This window comes from Salvelinus fontinalis, chromosome 2 (genome assembly GCF_029448725.1).
Source record: "Salvelinus fontinalis isolate EN_2023a chromosome 2, ASM2944872v1, whole genome shotgun sequence".
NCBI classification, from domain to species: domain Eukaryota; kingdom Metazoa; phylum Chordata; class Actinopteri; order Salmoniformes; family Salmonidae; genus Salvelinus; species Salvelinus fontinalis.
In genome coordinates, this window is record NC_074666.1 from 46,790,190 (window position 1) to 46,815,588 (window position 25,399).

The 25,399-nt window shown below is 45.8% G+C and overlaps 1 protein-coding gene across 1 annotated transcript in view; it reads right to left on the reverse strand.

Moving 5' to 3' along the window:
• Positions 1 to 25,399, reverse strand: part of LOC129867100 (glutamate receptor 4-like) — an 87,793-nt gene that overhangs the window by 47,900 nt on the left and 14,494 nt on the right. The window contains exons 3-8 of the mRNA XM_055940274.1: positions 21,912 to 22,096; positions 18,752 to 18,805; positions 17,945 to 18,103; positions 11,773 to 11,940; positions 11,475 to 11,579; positions 10,373 to 10,477 (exon numbers count right to left, since the gene is read on the reverse strand). Coding sequence (XP_055796249.1) covers positions 10,373 to 10,477; positions 11,475 to 11,579; positions 11,773 to 11,940; positions 17,945 to 18,103; positions 18,752 to 18,805; positions 21,912 to 22,096 — 776 coding nt within the window. The remainder of the gene's footprint in view (positions 1 to 10,372; positions 10,478 to 11,474; positions 11,580 to 11,772; positions 11,941 to 17,944; positions 18,104 to 18,751; positions 18,806 to 21,911; positions 22,097 to 25,399) is intronic.

The following is a 25,399-nucleotide window of genomic DNA, read 5'->3' on the forward strand; positions in this document are numbered from 1 at the left end:
CTCCGGACTGAGTAATGGCAGCTCCGGACTGAGGGACTGCAGCTCCGGACTGAGGGACTGCAGCTCCGGACTGAGGGACTGCAGCTCCGGACTGAGGGACGGCCCATGGCTGGCTGACAGATCTGGCTGCTCATGGCTGGCTAACGGATCTGGCTGCTCATGGCTGGCTAACTGATCTGGCTGCTCATGGCTGGCTGACGGATCTGGCTGCTCATGGCTGGCTGACGGATCTGGCTGCTCATGGCTGGCTGACGGATCTGGCTGCTCATGGCTGGCTGACGGATCTGGCTGCTCATGGCTGGCTGACGGATCTGGCTGCTCATGGCTGGCTGACGGATCTGGCTGCTCATGGCTGGCTGACGGATCTGGCTGCTCATGGCTGGCTGACGGATCTGGCTGCTCATGGCTAGCTGACGGATCTGGCTGCTCATGGCTAGCTGACGGATCTGGCTGCTCATGGCTAGCTGACGGATCTGGCTGCTCATGGCTAGCTGACGGATCTGGCTGCTCATGGCTAGCTGACGGATCTGGCTGCTCATGGCTGGCTGACGGATCTGGCTGCTCATGGCTGGCTGACGGATCTGGCTGCTCATGGCTAGCTGACGGATCTGGCTGCTCATGGCTGGCTGACGGATCTGGCTGCTCATGGCTGGCTGACTGATCTGGCTGCTCCTGTCTGGTTGGCGGCTCTGGCAGATCCTGTCTGGTTGGCGGCTCTGGCAGATCCTGTCTGGTTGGCGGCTCTGGCAGATCCTGTCTGACGGACGGCTCTAGCGGCTCCTGTCTGGCTGGCGGCTCTAGCGGCTCCTGTCTGGCGGACGGCTCAGTGGGCTCATGGCAGACGGGCGGCTTTGCAGGCTCATGGCAGACGGGCGGCTTTGCAGGCTCATTGCAGACGGATGGCTCAGATGGCGCTGGGGAGACGGATGGCTCAGATGGCGCTGGGGAGACGGATGGCTCAGATGGCGCTTGGCAAACAGGCAGTTCAGTCATTGCAGTGCAGACGGCAGACTCCTGCCGGCTGAGGCGCACTGTAGGCCTGGTGCGTGCCGGGACTGGTGGCACCGGGCTGGGGACACGCATCTCAGGGCTAGTGCGGGGAGCAGCAACAGGACGCACAGGACTCTGGGGACACACAGGAGGCTTGGTGCGTGGTTTAGACACTGGTGGTAAAGGGCTGGAGACACGCACCATATAGCTAGTGCGTGGAGGAGGCACTGGTGGTACTGGGTTGGGGCGGGGAGGTGGCGCCGGAAATACCGGACCGTGCAGGCGTACTGGCTCCCTTGAACGCCGAGCCTGCCCAACCTTACCTGGTTCTATGCTCCCCGTCGCCTGACCAGTACGGGGAGGTGGAATAACCCGCACCGGCCTATGTAGGCGAACCGGGGACACCATGCGTAAGGCTGGTGCCATGTACGCCGGCCCGAGGAGACGCACTGGTGACCAGATGCGTTGGGCCGGCTTCATGACATATGGCTCAACGCTCAGTCTAGCCCGGCCGATACGTGGAGCTGCAATGTACCGAACCGGGCTATGCACGCGTACAGGAGACACCGTGCGCTCTACTGCGTAACACGGTGTCTGCCCGTACTCTCGCTCTCCACGGTAAGTACAGGGAGTAGGCGCAGGTTTCCTACCTGACTTCGCCACACTCCCTTTAAGGCCCCCCCCAAGAAATTTTTGGGTTGTACTCACGGGCTTCCAGCCTTGTCTCCGTGCTGCCTCCTCATATCGCCTCCTCTCGGCTTTCGCTGCCTCCAGCTCTTCACGAGGGAGGCGATATTCTCCAGGTTGATCCCACGGCCCCTTACCATCCAGTATCTCCTCCCATGTCCAGAAATCCTTTATGGGTAGGTCCTGTTGCCTTGTTTTCCGCTGCTTGGTCCGATGGTGGGTAATTCTGTCACGATCGTGTACTGGAGAGAATGAGGACCAAGGCGCAGCTGGATAAGAATACATCTTCTCTTTTAATGAAACGAACGAAGATGAACATGGAACGAAAAAACACTATTACAAACAAACAAAACAACCGTGAAGCTACAAACGTTGTGCATAGACAGACAGGCTACAAACGTTCTGACATAGACAATTACCCACAACCAATGAGAGTCTATGGCTACCCTAAATAAGGCTCCCAATCAGAGACAACCGAAATCAGCTGTCTCTAATTGGGAACTCATTCAGGTAACCATAGACTCTCCTAGAATACTAACCACCATAGACAATGCTAAACATCTACACTCAACACAAAACCATACACTACACCCATTAACCCCTTTACCAAATAAACACCCAAAACAACAAAACATAAACATTCCCCATGTCACACCCTGACCTAACTAAAATAATAAAGAAAACAAAGAATAATAAGGCCAGGGCGTGACAAAGACCTTCCCGCTAGCCATGGTTGGCTGAGATAAGGAGTTTGCTGGACATGCCGAGAAATGAGTTTGGATTGGTCTGCCATACAGTATAGCACGCTTATCTATTTGAGCTGGTCAGTATGTCTTGGTAATCCTGTCTAACACTGTTTTTTTTTAATGGGGGTGGCAGGAAGCCTAGTGGTTAGAGTGTTGGGCCAGTAACTGAAAGGTTGTTAGATCAAATCCCTGAGCTGACAAGGTAAAAATCTGTCGTTCTGCCCCTGAACAAGGCAGTTAACCCACTGTTCCCAGGCCGTCATTGTAAATAAGAATTTGTTCTTAACTGACAACCGTAACTAAATTGTTGCCAGCAGCACAGTTACAGTCACCGACGCTCTGGATAACATGAAAACAGCCTAACCAGCTCTGCTAGGGTGAGTAAAATGGTCAGAGAAGGGTGTTTTCTCATTTGTGTCTGGAAGTAGCCAGCAAGTTAGCCAATGTTAGCTTGGGTGCTTGACTGCTCTCGGCCAGAGAGTCCAGTGTGCACTCTGAATGCTCCGAGAGCGAAACGCTCTGAATTTACAAACAGACAATCTGACAGAACAGTTGCAGTCACCAACGATCTGGATAACATAACCAGCTCTGCTAGGGTGAGTAATGTTCAGTGAGCTGTTCTCTCATTTGTGCCTGGAAGCAGCTTGCAAGTTAGCTTGGGTTCTTGACTTCTGTTGTTAGTACAGAACGCTCGGAACAACCCTTAAAGAGATGGGTGGGGCTAAAGCTTAAGAGGGTGTGAATGATGCTGAATGGGTGTAGACAAAGAAGGGCTCTCCAGTAGTAGTACCAAAACATTCCAAGGCCATTTTATCAAAAGTTAATTTACAAGTTTATCAACTTTCAATGCAGAATTACTTTCCTATTGTTCCTCAACTGTAGTGCATGATATACCATTTCATAGCTCGAAGTCTCTACATTTAACTAATCTAAAAAACACAATTTCAAATTTTGCTACATAAGAATGATTTGAGCCGGTCAGTCACATATGAAGAGAAAGAACAGATAAAACGTATTGGTGATCATCGGCCGTTGGACATAAACATTACACAAATTGGAAATCGCAAATTCAGCAATGAGTGGTTTGGAAGCAATCAGTGGCTAACTGCTAGCATTGCAATGCAATCACTAGCCTGCTATTCAGTGGAGTGGGGTCCCAAGTCTGGATTTAAGGGTCTCCAAGCTTAAAAGGATAAACATTCAATATTTGCCATGCTGTCAATCCAGCATGACTTCTGCCGCGTTCAAAACAGGAATCTTGGAATTGGGAAATCTCGGACTTCAGTGAGTTCCTGTTCAAGTGAGCACAGCACAAGGGGAGTCCAAAAATGTATTGTATGCTGCTGCAACATGCCAGGGAGATATGTATGTATACTGTAGCTAAGAAAGCAATACTAAGTGTATGTTTTGTAGTAAGATGTTAGTAGCCCATGTGCCTCACCCTAATAATGTGGCCCCTTTTCCCCTCATAACTTAGCCTACTGTTCTGACTTGGTGGTGTACATGTAGCCTATAGCCTGTTTTAGATAAATGTTATCATCAAATATTGTAAGAGCTTTCATTGTCTGCTTATTTGCCCATTTATTTATCCTACGGTTCTGACTTGGTGTACAGGGAGAATACTGTAAGAATGGCCCATGTTCTGAATTCTGTCGCTGTACATTTCAAAAGTTCCGAATTATATATACTACAGTATATATATAGACTAGGTCCATCCTAGCTTGTTCATTAATGCCTCTTATCCGCTCGCCGTCCCCTTATGCCATAGTTTGTACATGTCAATTGTCAGTAGAAACCACTTTTGTTTAAGCAAATCAGCCATATCAGCTATGTTTTTCTATAAGGCAGTAAAATAGGCTGAATGAACTGTTTCACTGCCTGACAAGGCTCTGCTGATAGCAAGGTGTAGCAGTGGTAAGGTATTGGGACTGCTGTTGGGACAGCTTTATCTAGGCCCTAACAGTGTGTGGGCACAGTTTGTCACCGTTATAGTGCAATTAATGTATTGTTTAGTGTTGTGTTGTGTAGTGGCTTTGCTGGCATGCATCTAAAAAAAATGTGAGGAATTTGCCCCACCAAGATTCACATGCTAAAATTGCCACAGAAAGCCAACATCATAAACTTGCTAGGTGGCTAGTGTTTTAGAAACAAAACATTTTTGTTTGATTTATTCATCAAGAAAGTATCAATAGGCTACATAGCTTGATCAAATAGATGTACAAACATACCTCCTGGGAGTCCTGCCCATCACTATACACTCTTTCCTCCTCTTTGCTCCACGCTGCACCTTGGAAGGAACCACTTACAAGGGAGAATGGGGGGGGGGGGGGGGGGGGGGGTACTCTTTGCCTGGTCCAGTCAGTGTGACCCCTCTGCAAAATACCGCTGATAAATCTTTTTTTTATAAATAATTATGTCAAACGTGGGCTTAAATATGAAGTTTAGTAAATAATTAAACATCTGACATTTTTTTAAATCTGAGGGGGCACGTGCCCTGTATGAGCATGATACATCTGCACACACACGTATATATTGAAGACAATAAATGCATGTGAGTTGACATTCACATTGACAGATGCAGTCTGTCTGATAGATGAGCAGTACGTACAACAAGAAGCATCAGAATGACGGCTCTAGACTATATACTTGGCTATATATTGACCTTAAACATCCAATCACACTAGGGTTTTATACACCAAACAAAGCACTCCATGTCTCTTTCTCTCTAACCCCTAACCTTAATTCTAACCCTAACCCCTAAGCTTAAAATACACTGAAAAAAATATAAACACAACATGTAAAGTGTTGGTCCCAAAAAATTATTACGCACCAAAAGCTTATTTCTCTCAAATTCTGTGCACAATTTTCTTTCATCCCTTTAAGTGAACATTTTTCCTTTGCCAAGATAATCCATCCACCTGACAGTTGTGGAATATCAAGAAGCTGATTAAATAGCATTCACACCGTGTGCTAGGGACAATAAAAGGCTGCTCTAAAATGTGCAGTTTTGTTACAGTACACAACGCCACAGATGTCTCCAGTTTTGAGGGAGTGTGCAATTGGCATGCTGACTGCAGGAATGTCCACCAGAGCTGTTGCCAGATAATTTAATCTTAATTTCTCTACCATTTTGAGAATTTGGCAGGATGTCCAACCGGCCTCACAAATGCAAACAATGTGTAATCACGTCAGCCCAGAACCTCCACATCTGGCTTCTTCACCTGCGGGATGGTCTGAGATCAGCCACCCGGACAGGTGATGAAACTGTGGGTTTGCACAAGAATTTCTGCACAAACTGTCAGAAAACATCTCTGGGAAGCTCATTTGCATGCTCGTCGTACTCACCAGGGTCTTGACCTGACTGCAGTTCGCCATCGTATCCGACCTCAGTGGGCAAATGCTCACCTTGTAGGCTACTGTCACGCTGGAGATGTGTGCTCTTCATGGATAAATCCCGGTTTCAACTGTACCGGGGACATGGCAGATGTGCGTCGTGAGGGCGAGCGGTTTGCTGATGTCAACGCTGAGAACAAAGTGCCCCATGGTGGCGGTGGGATTATGGTATGGGTAGGCATAAGCTACGGACAATGAACAAAATTGCATTTTATCGATGGCAATTTGAATGCAAAGCGATACCGTGACAAGATTCTGAGGCCCTTCATACGTTCATCCCTTCGTGCCATTCATCCACCGCCTCATGTTTTAGCATGATAATGCACGGCCACAAGTTGCTAGTATCTGTACACAACTCCTGGAAGCTGAAAATGTCCCAGTTCTTCTATGGCCTGCATACTCACCGGACATGTCACCCATTGAGCATGTTCGGAATGCTCTGGATCCACTTGTACGAAAATGGTGTTCCAGTTCCAGCCAATATCCAGCAACTTCGCACAACCATTGAAGAGGAGTGGGACAACATTCCACAGGCCACAATCAACAGCCTGATCAGCTCTATGCGAAGGATATATCGCGCTGCATGAGGCAAATGGGGGTCACACCAGATACTAACTGGTTTTCTGACCTACACCCCTACCTTCTTTTGTAAGGTATCTGTGACCAACAGATGCATATCTGTATTCCCAGTCATGCGAAATTCATAGATTAGGGCCTTATGAATGTATTTCAATTGACTGATTTCCTTACATGAACTATATCTCAGTAAAATCTTTGAAATTGTTGAGTGTTGCGTTAATATTTTAGTTCAGTGTAGCTTGTTTTCCATGTGGGGGCTGGCGAAATGTTCCCAAATCCCTGGAATTGTTCTTGTTTTACTAGCCTTTTGAGGACTTCTAGTCCCCTCAAGGATATACCAAAAACGCAGGGTTGGTTAACTCTGGAGACTACTTTGGTGTCTTCAGAGTTAGGTACTGTAAATCAGCCTTTGGTTTTTCTCCAAAAACAATACACATAGAGACCTTAGTGTCCCTGGGGCAATTTAGAGAGTGGACAGAGGAATGTTATAATGAAGAATGTGTTTGTTTAAGTTGATAGTGTTTTTATGTATCTGTGACCAACAGATATTTCTGTTTGTCTGTGCTGAATGGTGACTCCCTGCTAAAATTCAACACACACACACACACACACACACACACACACACACACACACACACACACACACACACACACACACACACACACACACACACACACACACACACACACACACACACACACACACACACACACACACACACACACACACACACACACACACACACACACACACACACACACACACACACTCTCTCTCTCTCTCTCTCTCTCTCTCTCTCTCTCTCTCAAAGCAGCTCCTCTGTGTCCCAGTCATCACCAACCACTTATTGCACAAATCAAACCTTTATTTTTCACTTGGCTGTATGACATTCAATAAAGTGAGCACATTTCAAGCATGAGTAGAAAAAGCTATATGAAAACGTCCAAGGTGCTTTCTCAGCTGAGGTTCAGGTGCTATCAGTAAGTCCCCCCAGCTGCTGTGTTTGGATAAAACACCATTCTGTTGCCTTGTCCTTGATATGAGGGTGAAATGGGTATTTGATTTCTGACATACCCTCATTTCTAGTTCTCAAATACCTTTCTGATTCTTACATACCAATCAGCAAACAGGGGAAGTCCTAAAGACATTAGGAAATGTTTCCCTTTGGTCCCTTGTAGGGTTTTGGCACAATTTTGTCCCATGTACGCTCTGAGAAGGTTAAAACATGACGTTTACCTTGCTACCATAAGGAGACATTCAGTACTGTAGGCCTAAAAAGGTGTGCAGCTCCAAGCCAAAATACATTCAGTCAGAGTGCCATTGTGATAAAGTATTTTCATTATCTGCCTTAACACCAATTTTAATGGCTTTTTTGTGTGAAACGCTTTGAAGAATATAGCCTATGAATCGGGCGAGCGACGGTCAAAGGCGTTTACTATCAGTCTCGAGATGAGCCATATTCAGAGCTACCACTGTGGATGAATGATTACTATACCAGTCCAAATGAAGGCTTGTCATCAGAAATAATTGCATATTTACATGACAAACAGCTGAACAGACTCTACCTGGCTCTTTTCAAAGTTTAGTGTGAATGACACTTCACTATAGGCGAATCAAAGGGGGAGCTCCTAGACGGCATCCATATTAGGAAGTATAACAACTGACGACTTCCTAATGATGCCCTACTCCTGATATCTCATCCATCCTCTCCCAAAACTTTATCGCTCAACTATCTGACAATATCAAACTTCTGTACAGTTGAGGTTCAATGCATTACCAAACCAGGTTTGAGTTACAGTTTCGGCTTATCATAGTTGGCAAAGCATGTAATACGGAAGTAAAAGCTTAATTGGTGTGTATTACAGTAAACAAACATTATCAAGTGCATTATCAAGCGCAAACACACATTACAGATGCTATCCCAGACAGCCAGCATAGTTAAACACTGATATTATCATGCTCTATGGAAGCGTGGGGATGTGGTTTGTATGAGCTGAAATTAGGCAGTGCTTTAGAAGGTGTGTTATAAAGCTCTCATATACAAAAGCTGAATGGAAACTCACAGATTCAGAGCAGCCTCAGAGCATTTTTCAAGTTAGTTAGTTAAAATCATCTTAACATCCATTTCAATATCAAATAATGTATCAACCATAATCACCTGGAATATGCCAGGCATGGAAATTCATGCAATAAGAACATTTATATCCTAGAGTTGTTTGAGACACACGCACACGCACGAGCACGCACGCACACACACACAGTTAAGTACAACCATGTTGATGTGATGTTTGATAAGAAGATCAAGCATTCTTGTGGCCTTAGGCACGATGAAGGGTCCATTGTGGCTCCTATCTCTCTCCTTCTAAAAAAAACAGGCAATTTGGTCAGACTGTGTCCATTTTGTGTCTTCTTGAGGGGGTTCATTTTGGCTCTGGATAGATCCATCCCTTGGGTCAGTTAACTAATAAGGTGTGCAATAGAAGTCATGACGCAGCTCTCTGTTTCATCAGTCTGTTTCTTTAGGGGGTTCACTCTGGCTCTGGTTACGTCCAATACCGTCCGTCAGTTTCCCAATATGGGCTTTCATTTGGGCTCTGCTTGTGTCCAGTTTCTCAGTTTCTTAAAATGGGTTTCCTCACCAGGGGCTGAAAAGAGGAGGATTCTGCTGAGGTATGACTCTCCAATCCCATTTCCATCCCTCCTCTACTCACTCTGTCTTTTCCTACCCTGTTTTCTCCATCTCCTCTTATCTAGTCAGCCACCTTCACTCTCAGAAACACAGCATATCTTCACCGTTTTCACACTATCATGCCGACCCAAACCAAACCGTGCCAAACTGTGGAAATGTTCTTTTAACATTGTCCTTTTCAGCTCAGTTCCAGCAACTATGAGGGATGCGTAACCAGGCCAGCTCAGCACAGCTTGCTTTGGCTCGGCTCGGCTCAGTGGTATGAAAAGACTTCTAATTTAGTACCCATAGTTAACATTCCATGCAACCGGTGGCCATTTTGAATTGTGGTACAGACAGGGTTACAGTATTAGTCCAAATTTCACTAAGAGAAACCAAGCAAACAGGCAGCCATTTTGTGCCAAGGTATCAGTTGGGTCTTGTAGGCCTACTAGTACGTAAACAATGAGTGCTGTGGAAGAGAGAGTCCAGAGAGTTGCGTGTATGTTTCTGTGTGCACACGTGTGTTTGTGGGTTTGTGAGTAGATGCGTTTGCCTGTTTTTGTGTGTGTGTGTGTGTGTGTGTGTGTGTGTGTGTGTGTGTGTGTGTGTGTGTGTGTGTGTGTGTGTGTGTGTGTGTGTGTGTGTGTGTGTGTGTGTGTGTGTGTGTGTGTGTGTGTGTGTGTGTGTGTGTGTGTGTGTCCGTCCGTGTGTGTCCGTGTGTTTGAGTAATAGAATCTGACTTTGTCTGGCCAAATTGACTGACAGCTGTTAAAATGCGGCTGTAGCAGTCTCTGGCAAGGATACAGAATGCAGCTCATGCATTTTATAAAGGGGACTAGACTAGTCATGGCAGGTACTGCACTTAGTGCCATTTTTACAATCTCCATCACACCTAGTGGAACAACATCTCAAAAGCATCTGCAGTGCCAATGTTGACGTGTGTTTTGGATAAGGTGTGTGTTTGTGTGACTGAATGAAAGTAGAGTAGAGCTTTTCCGGGGAGAACACTAAGACTTGAGAGCGCTAGACCTCTAGTACGCTCAACCGAAAGGATACCGTTCGTTTACAGTATACTAAAATGAACTAATAGTATATACTCATTAAGTATGTAGTATACCGTATGTTAGTATGGGTATTCGAACACAGCTTAAGACTTGAGAGTGCTAGTGTGTGTCTGTGTCTCTTTTGTGTGTGTGCGCACACGTGTGTCTCTGTGTGTGTGTGTGTGTGTGTGTGTGTGTGTGTGTGTGTGTGTGTGTGTGTACACGTGTACATGTGTGTTAGTAGGATTGTAGTGCTTCTTACCATGATAGTGGTGACCACGACAGTTCTGTTCTCCATGATTTCGTTGGGATTGAGGGCTTCATTCTGGATCAGAACCAACTTGTCTGAATCCGTCCAGTAACCCATCTGGAGACAATGAGAGGACTGTGAGTGGAACGGCCAGGGTGTGTGTGTGTGTGCGTGCGTGGTATGATTTCTTCATTGTTTGAATGCGTTTGTCCTGATTACTCACCGTAGAGTATGTGTCGTTTCCAGTATTTTTGTGTTAATTATGTGATGTTAGGATCTCTGAGACTATCTGAGATATGTAGTGTATACAAGCAAAGGAGAAGAGTCACACACATTGTATGCTTGGTTGTGCCATGTATAAAAATGCACAATGTTTAGTTTTGTAGTGTACAGTATATGAATCTGAGTCATATAATAGGTGAGTCAAGCTAAGGAAGTGAATATGTCTGCCAAAATACTATTTTATACATGGTATATAATAAAGCTAAACAGGTTTTGTTTCATCCTGCTGGTGTCTGCCATTGAGCAGGAAGAAGGGAGGGGAGAGAGAAAGGGATGGCATGTATGTATAGGTGTATTTGACCCTAAGCATGCAGAGCCAGCCTGTGGGTAGGCCCAACCACCCCTCCACTTCATCCCCCTCTCTCTCCTCCATCACTCTCTCTCTCACTCAACTGCTCCACCTCTCTCTATTCACGTACCGTAGTTGGCTGGAGTCCTGCACGTACACACTAACACACACAGCACTGAAAATAATATACAGGACACGGCAAAATACACACACACACACACATTCTCGAAGCCTGAGTATACTGTTCACGCTACTGTTAATCACTAAGACACAATACCCAGACACACAGACAATAATAAGATGAGAAACAGATAAACAGATGTTCACTCTCTTCTGGCATTTTAAACCATGGAAATTGAAAATGAAATGAAACAAACAAAACATTTGTTATTCAAATGATTATGGTATAGTGGTATTATGGTGATAGCTAGAAAGCATGGGCAGTGATGGAAATTGAGAATAAAATGAAACATATAGTAAATAGATATTCAAACATATAGTTATTATGTTTTCAAATGACTGGTGGGCCAGTAGTCATCTTACTCGTCTGGGTCCGTTGTTCTTCAGCTCAAACACGTCCATGGTGTAGTTGACCCTGCGTCCATAGTGGTCAAACTGGACATTACCTGTTAATCCCTGCAGCCAGACCTGTACACAGGACAAGACACTATCATCAGAGTCACATAGAATGCAGGTATACCTTCGTTCTATTTTAAATAAGAGCACATTTCATAGGAAACTGTTTGTAGTGTTGACAGTTTGTCCTTTGTGGATATCATAGAGTTTGCAGAAATTAGGTAATTCATGAACCGAAATGGCTTTGAGGTGCAGTGGTAGATACCTGTTTGAGGGTGCGCTCCATGTCAATGCCCTGATTCCAGGGGGCGGCGGGGTTAGCCAGACAGTCCCCAGCATTGCCCCGGCGAGAGATGTCAACCTTCTGCCTACGTAGGTTCCTGAAGGCCTCTGCCATCACCATCACGCCGTCATACGTCAGAGCCGACGTGTACTGGGGAACAGGAGAGAATCGTCAGGTGTGTGTGTGGTAGGGGGATGAAAAGAGGGAAAGGTTTCTGCGTGTGTGCAATGGGCATAAAACACATTATTTGCGTCAAGGAAGATTGTTGCATTGTGACAAACTCTCTCGGCGCGTGACGCCAAACACCCCAAAATGTGGAAAAAGTCAAAGGGTGTGAATACTTTTTGAAGGCACTGTAACTTTGCCTCTGGCCTGGGGGAATCCTACTCATTAACCCAGCTCTCCCTCATCCCTCCCTCGCTCATTACAGCTCTCTGTGGGGGGGCACAGTGTGTGTGTGTGGAGGGTGGGGGGCACAGGGTGTGTGTGTGGAGGGTGGGGGGCACAGTGTGTGTGTGTGTGGGGGGTAGGGGGCACAGGGTGCGTGTGTGTGTGTGTGTGTGGGTAGCTAGGTGGGAGGGTGAGGGGGACTTATGTGTTTATGTGTCTGTGGACCATCAACCCCCTGTCGGGGCAGACATGCTTCCTATATCAATGTGGGGCAAGGGGGCGATAAACAGTTTGATAACCCCGGCTGATGTCAGCCGCACCCTGGGCACAAAGGTTAGCACCGACTGGCACAGGCAGGCCATCAATAAGAGTCTGGGCACTTAAAGAGATAAGAGGGACAATCCTGCCAAGGAGTTATGAGGGTGTTGTGGCTGTTTGGTTGACCTCCATCTAGACTGTGACCAGGACATAGTGGTGCTCCACTCAATACAGCAATGATGAATGGTGCTACTGTACAGCAGAGACAGAGGCTGTTTGGTAGGGAGAACATTGGAATGGTGATAAGGGATCAAAAACACACTCTTACACACACACACACCTCCAACTCAATCATCAAGTTTGCAGACGACACTACAGTGGTAGGCTTGATTACCAACAACGACGAGACGGCCTACAGGGGAGGAGGTGAGGGCCCTCGGAGTGTGGTGTCAGGAAAATAACCTCACACTCAACGTTAACAAAACAAAGGGTATGATCGTGGACTTCAGGAAACAGCAGAGGGAGCACCCCCCCTGTCCACATCGACGGCACAGTAGTAGAGAAGGTGGAAAGTGAAGTTCCTCGGCGTACACATCACGGACAAACTGAAATGGTCTAATGTTTTTTCTCTCTCTTCTCCCAGTCTCTCTCCCTCTCTCCATCCATTCCCCCTCTCTTCTCCCTACCTCCCTCCATCACTCCGTCTCTCCTTCTCCCCTCTATCCCAAGGCAGTGCAGCTCAGCACTCAGAGCTTCTGACTCATGATGCGGGTGGTGGGTGACTGCTGGTCACCGAGACCCTTAAAGTGAGAGTTATTTATTTAAGTTTTAGCTTATTTTCAACTTCTTTGTTGTTGTTTTATCCAAACTGTTTTTAAGTTCCTTTGCTGGTTATTTAGCAACAACCAGAATCTCATGGTTAGCATTTTTGGCGCATGAAGCCATGCTGGTGAAAATTCATTGATCCAGTTAGCAGTACATTTAAAAGCATGGGGAAAGCAACCGCGCTCCTCTCTGCGTTAGGCAAAGCTATTTCCCAAGGCTTTTTTGATCCGTTTCCCCTGGGATCGCTACACTCTGGATGTTGTTAAATAACCAGCAAACAAGCTTAGAAAATGGTTTGGATGAAATGACGACACCCTCAGTATGTCAAAAATGAGCTAGAACGTCAAAAAAGTGAACTGTCCCTTTAACCCACTGTAGTCCACTCCACCCCACTCCAGCCCACCCAAGCTGAGCCAAGCCAAGCCTGATAGAGTGCAGTCCAGTGCAGTCAAGTGCAGCAGGCCAGCTAAAGTTAGCTAAAGCACCAGTGCCCATGGCCATGGCCCCCTAGCAAGAGTGGAGCTCCCTCAGGCATTGGGCTCTACTATTCCAACACTGAGAAAGTCCACAGGTGTGAGACAGAGAGAGGATTGAGATACAATCCCATTGCCTGGCACTGGAGGATATGGCTGCCGTTTTACGGTCTCCTAAACAATTGTGCTATTGTGTGTGTTATTTCGCATTATTTGTAACTTATTTTGTACTTAAATGTTTCTGCCGAAAAGAGCTTCTAGATATCAGGACAGCGATTACTCACCTTGTACTGGATAAAGATGTTTTCTTTAACGATTCGGATGCAAAGGATTTACTTCAGACACCCGACAAGGCCCAAATCCCTGTGTTTCGCATGAGAAAGATATATCGGGGATGTAGGCCGGGGTGCCTTGTAAAGATCAGAAGACGTGTAGGTAATCTGCCTCGACCATCAGTCCTATTAGCCAACGTACAATCATTGGATAACAAAATAGACGAGCTACGATCACGAATATCCTACCAACGGGACATTAAAAACTGTAATAATCTTATGTTTCACAGAGTCGTGGCCGAACGACGACATGAATAACATACAGCTGGCGGGTATACGCTGCATCGGCAGGATAGAACAGCCACCTCCGGTTAGACAAGGGCTGGCATTCTGTGTCTATCTGTAAACAACAGCTGGTGCAAGAAATCGAATCATAAGAAAGTCTTGAAGTATCTCATGATAAGCTGTAGACCACACTATTTACCAAGAGAGTTTTCATCTATATTTTTTGTAGCTGTCTATTTACCACCACAACCCGATGCTGGCACTAAGACCGCACTCAATGAGCTGTATATGGCCATAAGCAAACAGGAAAATGCTCATCCAGAGGCGGCGCTCCTAGTGGCTGGTTATTTTAATGCAGGGAAACTTAAATCCATTTTACCTCATTTCTAAAAGCATGTTAAATGTGCAACCAGAGAAAAAAGAACTCCAGACCACCTTTACTCCACACACAGAGACGTGTACAAAGCTCTCCCTCGTCCTCCATTTGGCAAATCTGACCATAATTCTATCCGCCTGATTCCTGCTTACAAGCAAAAACAAGGACTCACCAGTGACTCGGTCAATAAAGAAGTGGTCAGATGTTTCAGATGCTAAGCTACAGGACTGTTTTGCTAGCACAGACTGGAATATGTTCCAGGATTCTTCCGATGGCATTGAGGAGTAGAACACATCAGTCACTGGCTTCTAAGGCACTGCATCTCAGTGCTAGAGGAGTCACTACAGACACCCTGGTTCGAATCCAGGCTGTATCACAACCGGCCGTGATTGGGAGTCCCATAGGGAGGCGCACAATTTGCCCAGCGTCGGCTGGGTTTGGTTGGTGTAGGCCGTCATTGTAAATACACAGAACTAAGATTGAATCGTACTACACTGGCTCTGACGCTTGTCGGATGTGGCAGGGCTTGCAAACTATTACAGACTACAAAGGGAAGCACAGCCGTGACAAGCCTACCAGATGAGCTAAATTACTTCTATGCTCGCTTTGAGGCAAGCTACACTGAAGCATGCATGAGAGCATCAGCTGTTCCGGACTACTGCGTGATCACGCTCTCAGTAGCCGATGTGAGTAAGTCGTTTAAACAGGTCAACATTCACAAGGCCGCAGGACCAGACGGATTAACAGGACGTGTACTCCGAGCATGCGCTGACCAATTGGCAAGTGTCTGTAATACCAATATGTTTCAAGCAGACCACCATAGTCCCTGTGCCCAAGAACACTAAGATAATTAACCTGCCTAAATGACTACCGACCCGTAGCACTCACGTCTGTAGCCATGAAGTGCTTTGAAAGGCTGGTCATGGCTCACAACACCATTATCCCAGAAACCCTAGTCCCACTCCAATTTGCATACCGCCCCAAAAGATCCACAGATGATGCAATCTCTATTGCATTCCACACTGCCCTTTCCCACCTGGACAAAAGGGACATCTAGGTGAGAATGCCATTCATTGACTACAGCTCAGCGTTCAACATCATAGTGCCCTCAAAGCTCATCACTAAGCTAAGGACCCTGGGACTAAACACCTCCTTCTGCAACATCCTATAGGGAGGTCAGAGATCTGGCCATGTGGTGCCAGGATAACAACCTCTCCCTCAAATATGATCAAGACAAAGGAGATGTTTGTGGACTACAAGAAAAGGAGAACAGACCATGCCCCCATTCTCATCGACGGGGCTGTAATGGAGCAGGTTGAGAGTTTCACGTTCCTTGGTGTCCACATCAACAACAAACTATCATGGTCCAAACACAGCAAGACAGTCGTGAATAGGGCACGACAAAGCCTATCCCCCCTCAGGAGATTGAAAAGATTTGTCATGGCTCCTCAGATCCTCAAAAAGTTCTACGGCTGCACCATCGAGAGCATCCTAACCAGTTGTATCACTGCCTGTTATGGTACTGCTCTGCCTCTGACCGCAAGGCACTACATAGGGTAGTGCATACGGCCCAGTACATCACTGGGGCCAAGCTTCCTCCCATCCCAGCCAGCAGCATACCACCCTGCATACCACTGCTGGCTTGCTTCTGAAGCTAAGCAGGGTTGGTCCTGGTCAGTCCTTGGATGGGAGACCAGATGCTGCTGGAAGTGGTGTTGGAGGGCCAGTAGGAGGCACTCTTTCCTTTGGTCTAATAAAATATCCCAATGCCCCAGGGCAGTGATTGGGGACACTGCCCTGTGTAGGGTGCCGTCTTTCGGATGGGACGTTAAACGGGTGTCCTGACTCTCTGAGGTCATTAAAGATCCCATGGCACTTATCGTAAGAGTAGGGGTGTTAACCCCGGTGTCCTGGCTAAATTCCCAATCTAGCCCTCAAACCATCATGGTCACCTAATAATCCCCAGTTTACAATTGGCTAATTCATCCCCCTCCTCTCCCCTGTAACTATTCCCCAGGTCGTTGCTGCAAATGAGAACGTGTTCTCAGTCAACTTACCTGGTAAAATAACAGTAAAATAAATAAATAAATAAATAAATCCAGGACCTCTATACAAGGCGATGTCAGAGGAAGGTCCAAAAAATTGTCAAAGACTGCAGCCACCCTAGTCATAGACTGTTCTCTCTGCTACCGCACAGCAAGTGGTACCGGAGCGCCAAGTTTAGGACCAAAATAATGCTGTTTATTGACTACAGCTCAGCATTCAACACCATAGTACCCTCCAAGGTCATCATTAAGCCTGAGGCCCTGGGTATCAACCTCGCCCTGTGCGATCCCAGGCGATAGCGCCTCTTCAACCTCAGGAGGCTGAAGAAATTTGGCTTGTCACCCAAAACCCTCACAAACCTTTACAGATGCACAATATAAGGTAGCTGTTGTGGAATTGTTAGATTACTTGTTGATATTGCTGCACTGCCGGAACTAGAAGCACCAGAATTTCGCTGCACTCGCAATAACATCTGCTAACCATTTGAATGTGCCAATAAAATTTGATTTGATTTTTATTTTATGCTGCTTTTTAATTATTTATTATTTTTATTTTCTATTATCTATTTTTTTACTTAACACTTATTTTTTCTTATAACTGCATTGATGGTTAAGGGCTTGTAAGTAAGCATTTCACTGTGCGCTGAATACCTGTTGTATTCAGTGCATGTGACAAATACAATTTGACTTGCACCTGGCCCTTGACAGTGCAGATGAGACTGTTAGCAGGTTAGCAGGTACTGCAAGGTATTTGAAGTGTTTGTGCTTCTGTGTGTGTGTGTGTGTGTGTGTGTGTGTGTGTGTGTGTGTGTGTGTGTGTGTGTGTGTGTGTGTGTGTGTGTGTGTGTGTGTGTGTGTGTGTGTGTGTGTGTGTATGTGTATGTGTATGTGTATGTGTGTATGTGTATGTGTATGTGTGTGTGAACGTCTCCATGCCCTAGCTAACCCTGCACCTCTGCACTTGGTCTTGTAGAATCCTAAAGCCACATAAAGTGAGCCCAGAAGGACAGGCATGGCATTGGAAAATGTCTCAGGTCTGATCCTGATTGACTCAGCTCTGACAAATCCTCCCTGGGTGCTATCCTCCAAACCTTAGAGGAGAGATACACCAGAGAACCCCCAGGCATAGTGTACCATGGGAGGGAGCTGTCCCTCTTCAGGGGATGGGGGAGAAGGCAGGACATTAGTGAAGATGAAAGAGGACTTATTAACCCCTAGGTAGGGTGTTACCTTCGGGGGGCTGTCGGAGCCTGGGTATTCCCTCTGGTCCAGCTTGTTCCAGCGCTGCATCAGCTTGATGACCATGGGGTTACTGAAGTCCACCAGCTGAAAGCCCGACACGTTGGCCCCTCCATGCATGAAGCGCTCCAGGTTGATGTCCTTAAACCCCTGGGAGAGAGAGTGGGGGGAAGGGGGGCGAGATGGAGCGTTTGGTACGGATGGAGGCAGAGGGCAGAGAAGAAGAGAGAGGATGAGAGAATGACATTTATAGATAGAGGTAAGGAGAGTGATGGAGGTAGGCAAAAGGTAAATAGAAAAAGGGATAGAAATAAAGTGAGATATGGGGGAGAGAGAGAAGAAGAAGGGGAAGAGAAGAGAGGCAAAGAGAGCGAGAAAAGGAGAGGAACAGAGACAGGACCCTGAACAGTATGTGATACCACAACATAAAAGGACACCAAACACTTCTCCGAATTCTCCCCTAGCCTTTTCTAAGATCACCGGCTGAGTCTGAATTCTGTCGACGCCCTGCTTCTATAGCAGAGAGCTGGTAAGAAGGATTGTGCCAACAGTAATCTCTCTCAGCCCAGTGCTCTGATGCCTCCAATGCTGTGTCACACTCATACCCACACTCCCACTCATGCACACACCCACACACACTGAGCTGTCCTGCTCTGGACATCATTAATACACTGTCACTGTGGAAATGGGCTGAATACTAATTACATTGACGAGAAGAGAGGGGGGGGGGGGGAGAGACAGAGAGAAGAAGGAAGAATAAGGATGTAGTCAAGACATGCCAGGATTTTTTCCCCTCACCAAGTTAGCCATGATGTAATGGTAGCCTTTGACATGTTTTCCGACGCTGACAATCTGCGAGAGAAGGGGAGGAGAAACGTTAGAGAAACGTTAAGTCAACCCGACTGGAAAGGGACAAACGTTCGACAGATTTTAATTGAACCCGACTGAATTAGCATTAGCATGCTTAATTGGCTGTCAGTTGAATGACACCCCAGTGTGTGCGGCTTGCCACCGCGTGAACATTGTCTTTCATGGGGAGAAATCAGACCTGCCGACTGTCTAAACAAATGAGTAGGCATCCGGATGAGTACCACACAAGGAAAAAGACAGACAGACACTTTGAGGCGAGGCAAGACATGCCAATGTTCCCGGCATGGAGAGAGAGACAGAGAATGTTCATTGAATCATTGTCATCATCGTCATCATCATCATCATTGACCACAAGCAGATCAAATAGCTAAACGGACTTTGAACTCAAGACAGCTGCCGCTTACGTCGCCATGTAGTATGACTCTGCTTATAGATGATTTGTGAGGTACAGTATCTACGAATTGATTATTAAGACTTTATGAATGCTCTGTAAAGCATCAATTGTTGTGTCTTTAAAGTTTTAGCCTAATGTGTTTGAATGTATCGCTTACAAATATAATCTGTTTCCACGAGCATAGCTCCATTCTCCAAAAATTCGAGCTACATTTTTCTGGACATCGCTAAATAACCAGGTAACAAAATGAAAACTGGTTTGGAGGAAACAATAACACCTGAGGGAAGTTAAAAATAAGCAACAATTTTTTTTAAATTACCCTTTAAAAGGGGCCCATGCAGAGGTAAAAAAAAAGAAGACGATTTGACCTGCTAATTTAGATGTTGTGTGTGCTGAGGCCTACAGAGATATGACGGGTACTGTTGGTTGTGTGTCCAGGGATCACAAACACACACACACACACACACACACACACACACACACACACACACACACACACACACACACACACACACACACACACACACACACACACACACACACACACACACACACACACACACACAAACACACACACACACACACACACACACACACACACACACACACACCGAGTTGTTAGCACAGTGATATGCCGGAGCAGAGATTTGCTGAATAATTGAAATGTGAGATAGAGACACTGGTTGCCTGGGGGCGGCGGAGGAGTACACTATGACACAGAGAAGGGGGTTATTTGGTTAATTCAACTCTGACTACATACAGTACAGGCAACTGAGCGGCGCATAGCTGCAAGAAGTAGTTTGTGGGTATGGGTGCCGCGATCCTTTTATCGACATGGGGGGGTGGGGGCTGCTGGAAAGAAAAAAATTGCCCGCACTGCAGATGGCTATATTGATCCACGAATACAAGACTATTAAAGCTCCAGTGCATTACCTATGTGAAAAAGTATTTTGTTAATTTAAAAGATTACACTACTGTTCAAAAGTTTGGGATCACTTAGAAATGTCCTTGTTTTTGAAAGAAAAGCAATTTTTTTTGTCCATTAAAATAAAATATAATTGATCAGAAATACAGTGTAGACATTGTTAATGTTGTAAATGACTATTGTAGCTGGAAACGGTAGATTTTTTATGAAATATTTACATAGGTGTACAGAGGCCCATTATCAGCAACCATCACTCCTGTGTTCCATTGGCACGTTGTGTTAGCTAATCCAAGTTTATCATTTTAAAAGGCTAATTGATCATTATAAAACCATTTTGCAATTATGTTAGCACAGCTGAAAACTGTTGTCCTGATTAAAGAAGCAATAAAACTGGCTTTCTTTAGACTAGTTGAGTATCTGGAGCATCAGCATTTGTGGGTTCGATTACAGGCTCAAAATAGCCATAAACAAAGGACTTTCTTCTGAAACTCGTCAGTCTATTCTTGTTCTGAGAAATGAAGGCTATTCCATGAGAGAAATTGCCAAGAAACTGAAGATCTAGTACAACGCTGTGTACTACTCCCTTCACAGAACAGTGCAAACTGGCCCTAACCCGAATAGGAAGAGGATTGTGAGGCCCCGATGCACAACTGAGCAAGAGGACAAGTACATTAGAGTGTCTACTTTGAGAAACGCCTCACAAGTCCTCAACTGGCAGCTTCATTAAATAGTACCTGCAAAACACCAGTCTCAACGTCAACAGTGAAGAGGCGACTCCGGGATGCTGGCCTTCTAGGCAGAGTTCCTCTGTCCAGTGTCTGTGTTCTTTTGCCCATCTTAATCTTTTCTTTTTATTGGCCAGTCTGAGATATGGCTTTTCCTTTGAAGTTGAAGTTAAGACTGGTGTTGGCCTGGTACCTGTTCAACTTCTGGGTGGCTAGAAAGCCAGCATCCCGGAGTCGCCTCTTCACTGTTTATGTTGAGACTGGTGTTTTGCGGGTACTATTTAATTTAATTATGCTGCCAGTTGAGGACTTGTAAAATTGCTTTTAGTTGCCTGGTTTGCTAGATTTTTAAATGGATGGGTTTATTGGTGTTAAAATATACCAGTTATGCTATTTTGGACCACCAGGCTGCTGATGTCATGCAGCCTGTCGTTTTTGTGTTTATACTTTTTTTATAACGATAACGACAAGTTTGATGTCGTACAACAATAGAATGTTCATGATGTCACTGTTGATAGACGTTGATAGACGTAGTATAAACCAGCCTTTAGTCTTGAAATCTTTGGTTGTTTACTACACTACCATATTCATTCTGTTTAGCACGTGGCCTCACATGTGAATTCTTAAAGAGATGGGTGGGTCTAAGGCTTAAGTGGGTTTGAACGATGCTGAATGGGTGTAGACAAAGAGCTCTCCAGTAGGTGTACCAAAACATTCAAGAGACATTTTCTCAAAAGTGGGGTTACAAGTTTATCAACTTTCAAAGCAGAATTACTTTCCCATTATACTCGACTGTAGTGTATGACATACAATTTTCTAGCTCTGAGTCTCTACTTTTATCCAATGCAAAAAACACAATTACAAATTATGCTACTTGAGACTGAATTGAGCTGGTTGGTCACAATTGATTGATTGATTGATTAATTCACCTACTCTAGCCTGTTGGTGAGCTTCTCAAACTTATCCTGTCTGACTGCCTAACTGCCTGTTTTCCTTCCTCTCTGCCTGCCTGCCTGCCTTGACTGACTGACTGACTGATCTCACCTGCTCCAGCATGTTGGTGAGCCTCTCGGCCTCCAGGTCGATGACAAATTTCTTCTCCTGCCGTCGGTCCAGGTCCTCCAGGAGGCGCCGGTAGGCCGCGTCGTTGAATTTCTCCACACAGATGGCGCTCACCTGCCAGCTGTTCTGGCCCGCCTTCTCCATGATGGCTTGCAGTATGGCGTAACCTGAGGGACCAACAGCCAATCAGATCACAGCATGTCATTCCAATACTTTATTTACATAGGGACAATTAAAAGATTGACATACTGAATGTATAACAGTCAGATGCATTGCACCATCACATCTGATCTTACACTAATTTACAGTGCCGGTCCCCAAATCAGCAGTAATATTTTGGGCCCAATCCAAATCCAAACTAAATTCAAATTGAACCCAACCCTGCTTCCTTTTGGCTGGGAAATGTTGAGGCACAGAAGGTTTCAGATGGAACGAATGAACCATGTTGCTGATTATTACTGATATCATCAAGCTGACGCCACAATCTAAAAACCCTGGCTTTACAAAAACAACAAGCATGTGCTCCCCCAAGAAGCCTTGCATCCAATTAGACCTCTTTAACTGTGTTGAGTTCAGAGTTCTAACCCTTTGCTACTACGCAGATTCTTAATACTAACTAGTCCAGCAACAAAACCCCCATAATTAAGTAGATGGCATAGTCTCTTTGATCAGCGATTGGTGGAGTGGTAGGAACCATTGGTACTTTAGAGGGGGACCCTGGGCTGCTGGGGCCTTGTATATATAGAGGGGTGATAGAGAGATGATAGAGAGATGAGAGGAAGTCAGGGGTGCCCCACACGGCGCTTCTTCTCTCCTCTCCAAAAGGAACAGATGTCCCACTTAAACGGCCCTTCCTGGTGGCCATCACAATCTGGCAACCTTTCTCCCTCTGCTCCCAATTAGTAGATTAACCTGTGCTCGAGTATCCACGTCTGGCAACCCAACCCCCCTTTCTCACTCTCTATTTTCCTGTGCACCCTATTAGAGTGGTATCTCTCTGTGTCTGTGCCAGGAGGACAAGGACGATGGTCGGTCACACACACACACCACTGCCTCAGTAAAAAAGAAAATATATATATATATTATTGAATATTAAAACATACAATCTACCTGCAGTGAAGCCGCTCAACATTTACATTACATTCAGTCATCTAACAGACTCCCAACCAGAGAGACTCACAGGAGCAACCAGGGTCAAGCGCCCCGCCCAAGGAGCACGCCGACAGATCTCCCACCAAGTCAAAAACGGGGACCCGAACCAGCAACCTATCGGCCACCGGCCCAAACTCCCAACAGCCAGGCCACCAACCATCCAAGATTCTCCCACAGTTCCACGAGAGCTGCCCTTAAACCATCCGAGATCCCCCCCACTGCCCCCCGAAAAAACCTTTCCCTCCATTCCCAGCCCCCCCCCCACCAGCCACTGTCCCCCCCCCCTAAAGGAACCAACAACCAACAAAAGGAGCACAAGAGAAAAGGGAGAAAGACAAAGGAAAACAACAATGCAAAAACAAAAGACATCAAGGACTACATCAATCAAAACAGCAACTGTATACGTCCGAGTGCACGTGTGGCACTATTTACATGTGTGAATGTCCGTATGTGTGCGTTTGAATGCGAGTGTGTATATGCATGTGGGGTGGCAGGTAGCCTAGTGGTTAGAGTTTTGGACTAGTAACCTAAAGGTTGCAAGATCGAATCCCCGAGCTGACAAGGTAAAAAGGTCGTTCTGTCCCTGAACAAGGCAGTTAACCAACTGTTCCTAGGCCGTCATTGAAAATAAGAATTTGTTCTTAACTGACTTGCCTAGTTAATAAATAAAGGTTTTAAAAAAGGTGTGTGTACACACGTACCAGTACCTGCCTCAGCTTTAACACACACCTGTGTTAGGTGACAGAGGAGTGGATGAATCCTGTAGAAGACTTGTGCTGTGTTCATTAGGCATCAAAAGGAAGAAAACTGATGGAAACAGGGCTGGGACTACCTGCATTTGTCCAATAAGAAATGGCAACTTTTGATTTCCGTTGCAAAACTTTTTTCTGAAATGCACAAACCACATTGACATAAATAACACCACAAGATCAAAAGATACATTTTTTAAATTTTTATAGAGTTCACAGGAGTGAGTTTTTTAAATCCACCCTTGGGTTGTGTTCATTAGTAGCCTGACCACCCGTCCACATCGATCCAGCAAAAGGCTACGCCCACTAGCGATTCTTCTCCGCAATGAATGTATGGAGCAATCGATACAGCAGCGGAATTAAATTCAGGATGAATTCAGGATGAATTTAATAGAACCTAAAACATTTTAAATTCTGTTGCAACGGAAAATAAAATTATGAGTCAGGTCCATAGTTTCAGTTTCAGTCCATTTTCTCCCATTTGGTGCCTAATGAACATGACCCTGATGATAACAACCCCAAGATGACAATTCTGAAAATACAATAGGTTCGTGCTTTGTATATGTCCTATAGACTATGAGCAAACTGACATTTCCTGGCTATGGTCCTATTGGATATAGACAGAGCTAATGACTAGTTGGCTAGTGGCCCATATATCTATATGGCTGTGATTATAGTGTTTCAGTCAGAGAACCAGGTGCAACTTCTGTTCTCATGTCAGTGATATCAATGCAATTGCATAGTGGAGATGAAAGCAAAGCCCATAATAGGCCCTGTCAACAAAGAATCTAAGTGCAACCATTAAGGCTTATACAGTATAGACGAGGCACAGAAACACACACACACACACACACAAGCATGTGCACGAACAAACATGCATGTACACACACACACGAACAGAACAGACATGCACGCATGCATACACAAACGCGCACACACACACACACACACACACACACACACACACACACACACACACACACACACACACACACACACACACACACACACACACACACACACACACACACACACACACACACACACACACACACACACACACACACACACACACACACACACAAACCCTCCCCACACACAGACTCTCTCTCTCTCTCCTTAAAGTGAGGCCTACGGCAGACACATAACAGCCCACTGCAGCAACAGTAATTCCTTTCTATGTAATGACACAAAATCCTATATTGTTCTATTTGCAATCACATGCCTCAGTCCCCCTATACCAGACCCACAAACCAGAGACGAGCGCTAAGGCCTGCCATCCTCCTTGTCCGCCCACCTTTCTACCCGCCTTTCTACACACCTTTTCTTCAGCCTTCCTGCCACTGATTACCAGCTGATGAATCTGTAGCCCGGGGCTGTGTGTAGAGCAGCTAACCACAATCAGCGTCATCGCACTAGCTGCCTGCCTGCACCACAGAAGAGCACAGAGTACAGCCTCCCCTCCCCCATTTCCTTCTCCCGCTCCTTGTTGCACACTGCCATTCACTGCCACTAGGAGGCAGTGGTTATATGAAATTAATGACTTTCAAAGAGCGCTGGTCTACTGCA